This window comes from Lynx rufus, unplaced genomic scaffold (genome assembly GCF_022079265.1).
Source record: "Lynx rufus isolate CCGP_SWC_20201006 ecotype Redwood Valley unplaced genomic scaffold, mLynRuf1.p SCAF_4, whole genome shotgun sequence".
Lineage (NCBI taxonomy): Eukaryota > Metazoa > Chordata > Mammalia > Carnivora > Felidae > Lynx > Lynx rufus.
The window spans coordinates 167,078,977-167,092,883 of NW_025814856.1; the positions used below are offsets into that span (position 1 = coordinate 167,078,977).

At 48.2% G+C, this 13,907-nt stretch overlaps 1 protein-coding gene across 1 annotated transcript in view; it reads left to right on the forward strand.

The window, feature by feature from the left end:
• The window catches only part of DPP6 (dipeptidyl peptidase like 6), a 715,888-nt gene that overhangs the window by 629,598 nt on the left and 72,383 nt on the right, over nucleotides 1–13,907 (forward strand). Inside the window, exon 11 of the mRNA XM_047097129.1 lies at nucleotides 12,724–12,847. Coding sequence (XP_046953085.1) covers nucleotides 12,724–12,847 — 124 coding nt within the window. The remainder of the gene's footprint in view (nucleotides 1–12,723; nucleotides 12,848–13,907) is intronic.

Here is a 13,907-nt window from a genome sequence, read left to right on the forward strand (position 1 = left end):
TTTTTTTTCTTAAGTTTATTTATTTATTTTGAGAGAGCGAGAGAGAGAAAGCACGAATGGGGGAGGGGCAGAGAGAGAGGGGGACAGAGAGAATCCCAAGCAGGTTCTGCTCTGCCAGTGCAGGGCTGGATGCGGGGCTCAGCCTCACGAACCAAGAGATCGTGACCTGAGCCGAAACCAAGAGGCGGACGCTTAACTGACTGAGCCACCCAGGCGCCCCAATAGAGGTGTCCTCTTAATGCCCATGACCTATTTCACTCATAACCCTGCCCACCTCCCCTCTGGTGACCACCAGTTTGTTCTCTATCGTTAAGAGGCTGTTTCTTGGTTTGTCTCTTTCTCTCTCTTTTCCCCTTTGCTCATTTGTTTTGCTTCTTAAATTCCACCTGTGAGTGTGAACTCCTGTGGTATTTGCCTTTCTCTGACTTATTTCACTCAGCATTGATACTGTAGCTCACCCATATCATTGCAAATGGCAAGATTTCATGCTTTTTTTGGCTGGACGACAGTCCACTGTATACCTATACCACGTCTTCTTTATCCACTCATCAGTCAGTGGACCTTTGGGCTCTTTCCATCCTTTGGCTATTGCAAACAACGCTACAGTAAACATAGAGGTGTATGTACCCCTTTGAATTAGTGTTTTTATATTCTTTGGGCAAATGCCCACTTGTGCAATTACTGGATCCTAGGGTAGTTCTATTTTTAACTTTTTGAGGAAGCTCCATAGTGTTTTCCAGAGTGCCTGCACCAGTTTGCAATCCCACCAACGGTGCATGAGGGTTTCTTTTTCACCACATGCTCACCAACACCTGTTGTTGATTGTGTTGTTCATTTTAGCCGCTCTGACAGGTGTGAGGTGGTATCTCAGTGTGGTTTTGATTTGTCTTTCCCTGATGGTGAGTGATGTTGAGCATCTTTTCATGTGTCTGCTGGCCATCTGGGTGTCTTCTTTGGAGAAGTGTCTGCTCCTGTCTTCTGCCCATTTCTTAGTGGGATCATTTGTTTCTTGGTTGTTGAGTAATATCAGTTCTTTATATATTTTGGATACTAACCCTTTATTGTCTATATCATTTGCAAATATCTTCTCCCATTCCATAGGCTGTCATTGAGTTTTCTTGGTCGGTTCCTTTGCTGTGCAGAAGGTTTTCATTTGGATGTAGTCCCAGTAGTTTATTTTTGCTTTTGTTTCCCTTGCCTCCGGAGAACTGTCTATGAAGATGCTACTATGGCCAGTGTCAGAAACATTACTACATAGGCACCTATTTAAACATATTTGAGTCCCCCTTCTCTCCATTAATGTTAGTAAAACGTGTGTTGCTGTTTACACAAGTGACATTGTGATGTACATAGATACAGATACATAATAAACTTCTGTGTGCGTGTAGACCGTTTCCCCTCTTTTTCACTCAGCAGTATGTAAAGACCTAGCATATTTCTGTGTGTACATGCAGCTCTCTGCTTCTAACTGTGCACGTGGTCTAGATTTCTGCAAACCCTCGGGGCTTACATTCTCAGGGCCTCCTCTGCCACCAGGTGCCTCTTCCACACATGACTACCCATGATAAGCCCATGCCAACCAGCTAGGAAACGGAGCCTTCTTTCTGGTCCATCTCTATAAAATAGGGACTCGTTGGGAGATTGGTATAGTGAATCCAATATAAACCTTGACTAAGAATTAGGGGGAAGACAGAGGTCATCAGAGCAATGCAAACATCACACAATAACAAGGTCCTCATTACTAGTGACCTCAGCCCCAGCCCCTTCAACAACTATACTGCTGTACCACCATCGTCTCACCCCCATCACCATCACCACTATCACCGCCGTCACCGTAACCTTCACCCCCACCACCTCCATCACTTGCCTCTACGTCTCCTATTCTGTAAATCCCTTCACGTTCAAAGCATATCGACGTTTGAACAAGGACTCCACAGTCCCTAAGCTGGCACCTCTCTCACCTCCTTCTCCCTTATCCTGACAATGATCCTACATTATAACCAGCCCCTAAGATGGAAGGGAAAGGTTCCTCCATTGAAAGTGAAATCGTGGAAATCTACATCAAATAGTAATCTGTCTTGGAGCCACATCACTTTCATATTCTGCAGAATGCAATTTGCCTGCAGATATTTTTACACAACCGTGTGACTCCTCTGAGGACCCGCTCAGATACGGAGCCAGACCCTTCATCACCGGCAGCATTTGGTATCTGGTGTTTCCGTTTGCTCAACAATGTCTTCTATTTAAAAACATCACTTTTTAAAAATTTCTCCCAAAATATTTTTTTCTTCTCCGCCTTTATTCATGGAATGAACATTGCTGAGAAAATGCCAGAGTTAATTGCAGGCTCTTTATTTCGCGAGATAAACAGACCTTCTGTTCCCTTGCCCTTTATTGCCCACAACTGTGAGAACCTTTGCCAGAATTTGGAGTACCACAAAGTGACACAGCACATTAATCCCTGGGAGAGAGACAGTGCCCTGTTAATATTTTATGGCAAACAAATGGACTAATAAAAAATTCATATACTTCTCACCAGGAAGAGTCCGTGTATTTTGATCTGAAGGCAACTCTGGCTGCAGATTTTTGGGAAGCTGGCAGTGTCTTCTCAGCAAACTTGTGCTTTTCACCACGCCCTCCACCCCCATCCACCGGGCAGACCCATGACCTCCTTACAGTAGGGCAGTCCTTACCCCTCACTGAAATGAGGGGTTGTCTGTCTCCCCACAAACCGAGCCCCCCTACAACGAGGGTTTGGTTCTCTGCATTGCCAGCACCTGGGACCATGTCTGCACAATGCTAAACCCTAACTAAATGCTCTTGGAATGAACAAATGTTATTCATTGGCAGATAAAGTACTTTAGAATAACGAGAAAACTGGTAGCATTTCTTCTAGGAACCTTTACTTCCTATTAATGTTTTGGTGTCATGTTCTTTTTAAAATGCAATTTCTGGGGCACCTGGGTGGCTCAGTCAGCTAAGCGTCTGACTCTTGATTTCAGCTCAGGTCATGATCTCGCGGTTTGTGGGCTTGAACCTTGCATCAGGCTCTGCAGTGATGATGCGGAACCTACTGGGGATTCTTTCTCTCTCCCTCTCTCTCTGCCTGTGCTTTCTTTCTCTCTCTCTCTCTCAAAATAAGTTTTTAAAAAACGCAGTGTCTAAGATTCTCAAAGTACGATCATCTGCTTTCTGTGATTATCAGAATGTTTCGGTATCTCTCTTCATCTCGGCACTGGATCAATCCTTGTGTCTTTCAAAGCCCTGCTCTGTCTCGTCTGCTTACATCATTGTGCTTTAAACCCTGTTTTCTCCCCTCTTTTTACTGCAACCAACTTCTCTTTATTCCAAAACACCTTATCTGCCTGCCAATACGTTTATTCACCCCAGAGAACGTTTAGTAAAGGCAGATGTGGAGATGGAGATCTGTCATTCAGTGGCTCTTGGAGGTGTTCTCTGCGGTCTCCTGCTCACCAGCATGTCAACGTGGCTCACTTAGATCGTGGTTCTCAAACTCAAACACCACTGGAATTATCTGGGGGCCTCGTTCAGCCATAGACTGCTCAGCCCCGCCCACAGTGTTTTGGACTCAGTGGGTCTGGGTTGAGGCCTGAGAATTTGTATTCCCAGCCTTCCCAGTATGCTGGTCTGGGGATCACACTTTGAGGACTGCTAACTTGGATAATCAAGCGTGGGTGCGGAGACTGTTTCTGCTACTGCCTTTGCCCCCTGCGGCAGAGGCATTGGCTGCTTCTGCCGCAGAAGCCCCCTGTCGCCATTGCTGTCCGCTGCTGTCTCTGGGTGGGCCAGCCTCCCGGGAGTGTGGTGGCTGCAGGGGGCGTGCTCTGCAACTCTGAGCCGGTGCGCACAGGACCCTGGAGACAGGCTCCCCGTCTCTGTCCGTGCTTCCTTCCAGGCGCAATGGAATGGATTTGAAGGCACCTTTGGCTAGAGATTTGCGGGAATGGGGTGATGTTGATGTGCAACCCGGATTCATTTCCTGCACCGACACAAACAGGCCCTGTGGAGAGGCCAAGGCCAAGGGGGCTCAGAGTTCTCTGGGCACGCAGGCCTGCGTAACCTACGGCTATCCCATCACACAAAGTCAAGTCGCATTACTGTTGCTTCGCTGACATTGACTTTCTTTCCCATTATAATGTCCTTCTGGATTCTCCTCGGTCAGTGCCTCCTCTCTCCTCTCGTGAGGCAGTGTGACTCAAGTCGTGAGGGTTTTATTGGTTTCTTCTGTAGGTACCCGAGCCTTGGTACTGGATCACAACTAATAGGAGGCATGCCCTTTGCAGTGCCACAAGGAGCTCCGGGCCCGGCTAGTTGTCAAGAAGAATTGGTAATACACGGCAATGGAGATCACATGGCACAGACCACAGGTTCAAGGAGGGAGGGGTGACCGTGGCCTCGTGGAGGATTCTGGGGGAGTCCCTTCCCGCCCCTGTTTTCAGCATCTGTAGTTGGGCCAGTGGTGCCCGTAAACTGAGCAGAAGCAGGCAGTCTGGGACTTCTCATCTGGGGAAGACGGGCGTGGGGGTTCCTACTGTTGTGCATTATCTGTGAGCTACACAGCCCTAATGCGGAAACCTCTGTCCAGCATAAACAGCACACAGCCTAGGGCCCTCAGCACCTCTGCAGAGGGAGCACAGCGAAAACACGGTGGACGCGCCATTCTCCTGGGAAAAGAGGTCTTGAGGGGGGACACATCTGGGACACAAATCGACCAGGCCCCCAGGCTGGCCCCAAACACAGCTGTGGGGTCACCTGCCTGTGGACAGCCTCATAAAGGCCCCTGTTCTATAAAATTCAGAAATCACAGAAGCTTCTCCTAGCAAAGCCCCCAAGAGAACTCAGCACATCAGAGCAATAGCTCTTGAGTATGGTTTCAAAAGAAGGAAAACTTCCTCCAGGATGTTTGGTCCTTTTTTTTTTTTTTTTTTTTTTTTTTTTGAGAAGGACAGGGGACAAAATATGTATTCAGTTTGTTTATGTATGTTCTAATTAAAACTGTTCTGTTTGGGGAATAATTTGGCTGAGATCTTGAACGCCGTGAAGCCCTCTCCTGTCCCAGCGTGTCTGCCCCCGCCGGGCCGGGCCGGTTTGAGTCGCGAGCTGGACAGCTCCCTGCTCCGGCCGCACTGGCCTCGCTGGACAAAGAGAAACACTTTCTGGATTCTGCAGACACGGTTTCTGCCTCACGCAGTCCACACACTCGAAGTGTTCTGTCCTTGACAGGCCCCCTCTTGCCCGCTTTTCTTGTAATGTCGATTCATTGCTTCAGGAGCTTAAAAAAACACTCATTCTTGCACATCAGTGTGGCCAGAAGCACCCAGAGGAGCCGTGCCCATGTGCCTCCCGAGGGCAGTTGCCTCTCCCTACGTCCCCACGGGTACTCGTCGACAGACCCAGCCTCGTCCAGGTCACTCAGTGTTTGTCGACAACTCCGTGCGGTTATCTTTTCTTAATTTTTATTTAGTTGTAACTTTCCATTTCCTTTTAGTCAAAATGCTCCATATTAATGCTTAGAAGTAAAACCATGCAGAAGGGGTTACAGGGAACAACAGTCCCTCCCCACTCACCCAGCCCCAGATGGAGATGACCTTAACTCCTTGTATGGTTTTCCCCAACAGTAACCCTTGCGTCATTAAATAATATGCTTATATATTTCATTTTTTATTTACTTGTTTTTTATTAATTTATATTAATCAGTTTTATTATTTGTTTTTATTTATGCGTAATTTCTTAGGATACACAAGAAATGTGCATACCCCACCCCATGCCCTCCCACCTTCTCATTTATGTGCGTTTTAATTTCCTCTGTTGGTTACCTTTATTTTATTTTATTTTTTTTAATGTTTATTCGTTTTTGAGAGAGAGAGCGTGCATGCGTGGGGGAGGGGCAGAGGGAGGGAAACACAGAATCCGAAGCAGGCTCCAGGCTCTGAGCTGTCAGCACATAGCCCGACACGGGGCTCGAACCTACGAGCTGTGAGATCATGACCTGAGCCGAAGTCGGATGCTGAACTGACTGAGCCACCCAGGCGCCCCTGTTGGTTACCTTTAGAAACTTAAATAATATTCTTACCAGTTTCTTCTGTATTGCGTTAACTATAGACAACAATTCGCACCTCCCCAGTTTGAAAGATGAAGATATGGGTCCTGTCCTTTCCTCCAGGTCCCTCTCTGTCCCTGTCTCTCCCCTAGAAACTCTGTCATCTTTTTGTTAACGTTTCTGTCACTGAGATTGGTGGCATTTGCATTCTGTCCCGTGGCCATAACTAAATCTTACTACTACTCTGTACGTTGATTCTAAGAAGTTAAAATCAATAAATAGCACTGACTTGATCATAAGTAATTGTCTTTCATGCTAGAGGTGTGATGGGGCTGTGTGTCTTTTTGTTCAGCGTTTTTTCCTGGAGTTTTAAATTACTCTGTTTTTAACGTGAACTGTTTGATTTTTTCTTAACTCTCATTCCTGTCCTCCCAAACTCCATTAGGTATTCTGCTGTATTGCCCTGATCCCTAAACCTGTCCTCGCAAGAACCCCCACTGCCCATCCCAGTGTGGGCTAACTATTCTCTACCCACAAGGAGCTCTGATCATAAGTAATTGTCTTTTAAATTACTCTGTTTTTAACGTGAACTGTTTGATTTTTTCTTAACTCTCATTCCTGTCCTCCCAAACTCCATTAGGTATTCTGCTGTATTGCCCTGATCCCTAAACCTGTCCTCGCAAGAACCCCCACTGCCCATCCCAGTGTGGGCTAACTATTCTCTACCACGTCCTGGGACCTCCACTGCTGTCCCGAGTTGGAGCCACTGTTTTCTGGATCACATGCCACCTTCGTTCCCGATAACGTTTTCATTAAATATTACATTATTATATACACTGGGGCACCTGGTGGTTCAGTCGGCTAAGCGTCGGACTCTTGACTTCAGCTCAGGTCATGATCTCACGGTTCGTGGGTTCGAGCCCTGCCTGGGGCTCTGTGCTGACAGTGCAGAGCCTGCTTGGGATTCTCTCTCTCTCCCTCTCTCTCTCTCTCTCTCTCTCGCTCTCTCAATGAATAAACTTTAAAAATCAAATAAATAAATTACTACATAAACTATTTTGTTCTTATATAAACCATCGTGATTTAAGGCCAGATTTTCTGTGGTCCGGTCACCAGTGTGACCGTTCCATCAAGGAAAGACCCGTAGCTCTGGTCTCCCATTAACAAGTCTTGGTGTAAATTCTTCTTGAGAGACTTCCTTTTCAAAACCGTCTTGGCTATTTTTTTCCATTTCTTCTTCCATGTGAACTTTAGAATTCTTTTACTAGATGATCTCTCTGCAAAAAAAAAAAAAAAAAAAAAAACAAAAACAAAAACAAAAAAAAAAACCTATTGGTCTTTCTGTTGGAATTAAATTTATTCCTTTAAAAAACATTCAACATTCAGCACATGTGATGCACCTTGCAGGGGCTGACGATACAGGAAGGAACAAGGCAGATGTGGTCTCTGCCCTCAGGAAGCTTACGTGGAATCAGTTCCAGCCTTCCCAAGTGGATTCTCATTTTGAAAAGTTTTTTTTACCACATTTAGTTTCCTCTTCTGGAAACATAGTTTATATTCCTTTCCCTTTAATGTTCCTTTCTGTTTCATCATGTATAATGTGTCTTACCTTTTGTTCATAATCTTCTCTGAAACAGGCGCCTGGAGAGCTCAGTCAGTTCAGTGTCCAACTTCCGCCCAGGTCATGATCTCACGGTTGGCGAGTTCAAGCCCCACATCAGGCTCTGTGCTGACAGCTCGGAGCCTGGAGCCTGCTTCGGATTCTGTGTCTCCCCCTCTCTCTGCCTCTCCCCTGCTTGTGCTCTGGCTGTCTCTGTCTTTCAAAAATAAATAAACATTAAAAAAAACTTATAATCTTCTCTAAAAGATTCGCTAAATGTTTGTAATTCAAGGAAATAGTCACCCAATATTTTTTTTTGTTTTATCATGTTTTGTCACATAATAATTACTTCTGATTGTTACTTCAAATTGGTTATCAAATCGATAGGTGTTTGGGACTAGTTACAGATGATTGATTTTCTGGATCATCTTCTTACATGCTAAACTTAAAAAAAAAAAAACATGTTTATTTATTTTGAGAGAGAGGGGGAGAGAGAGGGAATCCCAAGCAGGCTCCATGCTGTTAGCACAGAGCCCGACGCAGGGCTCAATCTCACGAACCATGAGATCATGACCTGAGCCAAAACTAAGAGTCAGATGCTCACCCTTGGAGCCAGCCAGGCACCCCCATGCTAAGCTTTTAATTTTGAGTCTTTAATTTTTGATTCACTATGGCGTGTACTTAAGGACAAGATATGGGTCGTTAAAAACACACTGAAATTTAAATACCCCTTAGCCCTAGAACAGCAGAGAAATTTGCTATCAGCCTAAATTTTGACCCTTTGTCGACACTTACTTCCTTATTAGTAGATTGTGGTGAGATTCCTTTCTTCTTAGGACTCAAAGATTCTATCAGAACATATTTAGGCATTTTATTAATCTCCCTGGCATGTGGAAAATCCTTTTAACCTACGTATTCAGATCCTGTTTTACCCACGGAGATGCCTCTTCTGTGAGTTTTGGAGATCATTCTGGTCCCGGCACTCTGGTTTCCCTGTGAGAAGTTCTTATGTCCTCGGAAGGGACAGTCCCCGCCCCTTTCTGTCGCCTCTGTGGCACCTTCCTCTGCCTTCTGGGAGAGCTTCCCCAGGTTTGCTCAGTTTCTCCTAGTCGGATTTCTCTCACTTTCAGCTTTGATTTCCCTGCAGTCTTTCACCTCCTCCACTCCATCTCACCCTGTATTTTTAGGGCTCCGTTCTGCCTTCACGTTTTCCGTGTGATCTCCCCTTTCCTTCCTTTGTGTTGCTTGATGACTCCACCTCAGGAAGGAGACATCCACCCACGCAATCTGGCGGCAGATGCGGCTGGGGGTTATTTTTGACTCTGAACTTTTGGGTGCTGCTTGAACCTTCTCCGATGAAATCGGAAGACAGAATCTAAACCGAATCCATCGTGCCTCTCTCTGCTGGCTGAATTGAGAGTTTTCTTCCTTCTTCTGCCTTCTTTCAAAAAAAAATTTTTTTTTTGACATCTAAGTCAACAGGTGTCCATGAAAAGTCATGATTGTCTGCGACACCGAAGTAGCAAAGGTTTGACTTCCCACGTTTCTGGCTGGTACGAGCGTCGTGTTCCCGAGGAAGGATAAGACACTGGGGAGCAGGATTATGTCCTCCTTCTGCTCGGCGACTGCTGTCTCATGGAGGGAAGCAAAGGTGGACAAGCCATTGTGTGGTTTCACACACCTCCGTCGATTACGGATGCTGGAGATTTTCAGCACTCACTCCGGCGGTATTGTGATTTTGCGTCTTTTTTGTGTCTTTACAGGCACGTTGGCACAAAGTTGGTAAAGACCTCCTCACATTTGCCAAGCAGATGCCTCTGTGTGCTGGAAATCTCCATGGGCTCATGCCGTCCACACTGCTGAGGCCCTATGTGTGTGCCATATGGTCCAACCCTCATAACCAACAGTAGCTTGACAGAGCCATGACCTTGGACCTTGACACTAGCCCTACAGTCAGAATCTACCCATTTCTCCTGCATATAACGGTCAGGCAAACAGCTTTAAAGTTAGAGGAAAATGGAAAATATACAAGGAACCAGGAGAACCTTTCTACTTAGGGGAAAGTTTCAGAAATGGGCAAACATTGTGTTTTCCTTTCCATTAACATATGGTGTCGCTATGAACCTCACGAAGCAAATAGTCATTCTTTCTAGAGTACCGCTTCTTCGTGAGGCTCTGCGTCTCCTCGCCAGATGCTGCCAGCCTTTAAATTGCCCATCCTGAGCAATGCTTTATCTTTACGGCTTGACTTGATTTTTTAAAATACCCTGAGCTTATCTGGCATGAAGCCTAGTCCTGGATACAATTCATGGGATTAGGAAACGTTGGTTCGAGACGAGATGTGGCTGTACAAGTAATGAGACTGCTGTGTGTGGTTCTGAGGGACACTCGGGCGGAAGGCTCCCAAGTGTTTGATGGACAGCAACACGATGGGAGATCCTGGAATTGCCAAAACGTGAAGAAGCACCACTTCCTTCTAGAAAGATATGTTATGGCATCTTTCTAGCGTCTTTAATAATTGTTTCAAGAGTTCTAAAAAATATTTCTCATGGCATTTCATCACCATACAATCTCAAAGGTGCCCTCAGTTTGTTTGAAATTCATATCACACCAATGAGGAGCTGAGGATTCAAGTTCCATGTGCAATGAGGTGTGGGAGCAAAGCCCTCAGGCATCTCTGAGGGACGCTGCACCTGCTTATTGGTCAGGGCCCCGTGAGGATCCACACGACGAGGCAAAGCGGGTCCATGTGTAACTGACCTCATCTGTAGTGCAGTTATTTCTCCCTTTCTATGACATGTCTCATATTACAAACTGGGAAATTAAAGGGAAAGAGCTTCAGACTTGGCCTTTATGAAGATTGTTGGTGCAAAAGAACATCACAAAACCTAGAAAGACACATAATAGGATGCATGAATGTCTCCAACAAACGGAAACAAGAATGGGGTTTCTTGTTATATGGAGGCCGTGGGGAAAAAAAATAGTCATTCCAGGAGATCTGACTTTTTCTTCCTTGATTTCATCCAGATGAAGTATGTTTGGTCATCACTGTGATGTCACACACACACCCTCAATGCAAATGTCTGCATCCAAAAGGCCCCACAGTCCAGGAAGACACGAGTTTGCCACATGCGTCCCATGGCCCTTCAAGCTAGCAGTCCCTCTCCACCTTCCGTCAAACAGGGACCAAAGGATCATTCATGTTGTAATTTATAAATAAGAAGTATTATATGGAGAGCAAGGACTGAGCACAGACCCTGAGTTATTTTTTTTAATTTGTTTAATGTTTATTTATTTTTGAGAGAGAGAGAGAGACAGAGCACAAGTGGAGGAGGGGGAGAGAGGGAGACACAGAATCCGAAGCAGGCTCTAGGGTCTGAGCTGTCAGCACAGAGCCCGACATGAGGCTCAAACCCACGAACCGTGAGATTGTGACCTGAGCCGAAGTTGAACACTTAACCCACTGAGCCACCCCGGTGCCCCGACCCTGAGTTGTTTTTAAGGGCCAAGCTAAATAAATGTTTTCATGCCTACAAACATCTGGGGAGACGATCAAACCTAGCATTACAAGCGGCTCTGGCATCCACAGAGGACTTGCCCAAAGGCCACGGTCCCCCTCAGAGCAGGAGCCTGACCACGTCGGGGGAGCGGGCAGATCCTATAAACACACAGAGCCAGGTCCCCGAGGCCCGTGGGCCTGCTGAGCAGGTGGTAGGAACAGATACAGCCCTATTTCCAAGACCACGGCAAATTGAGAAGGTTGAAAATCATAAAAGTTGGATTATGCCTGAATGACATCCTCACCAGCCGTGTCCCCAGGAGATTGGCCAAGACTTTGATGGGCAGTCCCCGGGCCTCCCCTCTCCCCGACGCAGAAGGTACCGGCCTGAGCCAGCTTTTGACTTAGGTTAAGTTACTAAAAGTTTTGATTGACAGGTGGATTCGAGAAATAGGGGACACAGCAATTCAATCTCCTGGTTAAACCAAAGCTTAGATGAAGACATCTGGTTCTTTAAGCCTTTCTGTTGAAAATAATCATCGGAGGCACTAAGGTCCCTTTTGAGCTTGCTGGGAATTGTCTCGTGAATGTGCTGGAGCCTTTAGTGATAAAGGACCTTGTGAGGCCACAAAGTAATCATTCCTAACAATAGATCTCATTATAGATATAGATGGGGTAGGTGATAGAACAAAGGTTAGCTGGCCTCTAGAACATTCTGGGAACTCACCTAGGGATAGTCTCTTTGCACTTGTTTTCTTCTTTTTCTCAAATGTATAGTTTCTCCCTAAGACTCCCAGTTTTGAAGGACTCTGGGTGAATTGGTGAGTGAATTAATTGCTGAAAGCCCCAGCACCCCTTGTGCTAAGTACAGGGTAACCTAGAACAGTGTGACGTTTTCAGGTTTGGGTAAAAGCAGGCGTGTGACATCTAGGGTATCCAACCAAATCTGCCTGATGCCCAGGGCCCTGAACCAATTTCCCTAATTAGCTGGCGAACGTCCCTGGGTGTTTTGCCTTCCCAGGAAAGGGAAGGGATGCACAGAGCCTTCCTCTGCGTGGCCCCAGGGTTTTTATAGCATGTGAGGCGCCACGAGCGCCTGTCTCTCCAAGCGCTTCCTGGTGCTCGCTCTGCCAGCCGCTCGTGTGACCTCCTTCTCCGTCCCGTGAGCTGCAGTGGCGCGTTGGCCTGGGCTGTGTCTTGAAACCCAAGCCAGTAGGTCAGCACTAGCTGCAGCGTGACGCGTAAGACCCGCGGAGCAGAAGCCACACGCTTCCCCCTCCGGGAGTCGTTGGGCCGCGCGCACTTTATCCGCAACCCTGGAGGGAGCAGCTGAGAAGGAACCGCGCTGTGTGGCTTACTTGGGCACGTCAGTGCCTTGGCTGTGCCCGCCACAGTTCGCGATCCGAGCACCTTCTTGAGAAACCCCATTTCAGGACCTCCCGGGACGAGTCCAGCCCGACAGGCCCCGGCCCTCGGCCCGGCGTCCAGGGCTGGGCTGCGCCCATCTCCTGGCTCCCACGGCCCCCGCAACGCTGCCAACCCCGTGTGTTTGCGTGTTTGCAGGGAGTACTACATCACCATGGTGAAGTGGGCCACCAGCACCAAGGTCGCGGTGAACTGGCTGAGCCGGGCGCAGAACGTGTCCCTTCTCACCCTCTGCGACGCCACCACCGGGGTCTGCACAAAGGTACGGGGAGGGAGGGGACAGGGGCCGATGGCAGGAAGCACGGGAGGCGGAAGGGAGGCAGCATTCCGGGGCGTCTGGGTCACCGTCCACAGACTGGCCGGAACCCGCCTGCCGGCCTCTGTTTTGGTGCCACCGTGTGGATGGATTGTGTACTGCCGCAGAAGTCAAGGCTGAGCCCTCCGTGACCGCAGGGGTCGCGTCCTCAGACCTGCATGAGCTCCACAGCCCGTGATGTGTCAACCCCCTTTATCTGCGCCCACCGCATGCTCGGGACGAGCCTTCTCTTCATTTTCCAGTTGATATCAGAGAGGGGGAGGGGCAGCCTGAGCCCCCAGGACACGGGTGGAGCCGGCCCTGCCACCTGTCTTGCCTTGCCCACTTTCGGGGGACCTGGGGCCGGCGGCCCCTGGGGGGCCGCATCCGTCCCTGAAGGTCATCGGTGAGCCCAGCCATGTTCCTGGGGGCTCGGGCTGACTTAATGTGTAGTTAGAGGAGGTGAACTACCATGGAAAGTACCAGAGGGAAGCGAACAAAGAACGAAAATGCAAGCCGAGGGGCGGCCGAGGACACACCCTCCGGCCCGTGGGCGCGAGGCCTCCACACTTCCACGTGAGCCCGAAGAGGCACACCCCCTCGTGCTAGGTGAGAAAAGGTCAATTATACTCCACGAATAATGCCCAGCAGGTCTTCCGGAAACTCCTTTTGGCCCCTAAGTTTTTATTCCCCAGCTGGGGAGGGAGAGGGCTTGTAGAGCAGGTTCACCGTGGCCTGGGAGGCCCGGAAGCATCTCGCCGCATCAGGCGCCGTTTCCAGGTGCACAGAGTGATCTGTTACTGAGACGGACGTCCCCACGTGAGTCACCTGAGAGCAGACTCCAGGTGATCGAGGGGGAGGAGGGAAGGAAGGAGTAGACGCAGAGCCAGGAAGCCGGGAATGGTTGCTGATCTACACCTGCTCTCACCTCCGCCCCGACCCGTGCGAGTCCATCATGAGACTCCCTCCTGCCGACCGTACAGGACTTGGGGCTAGAGAACCCCTCCCTGGGCGTCCGGAGGCCGGA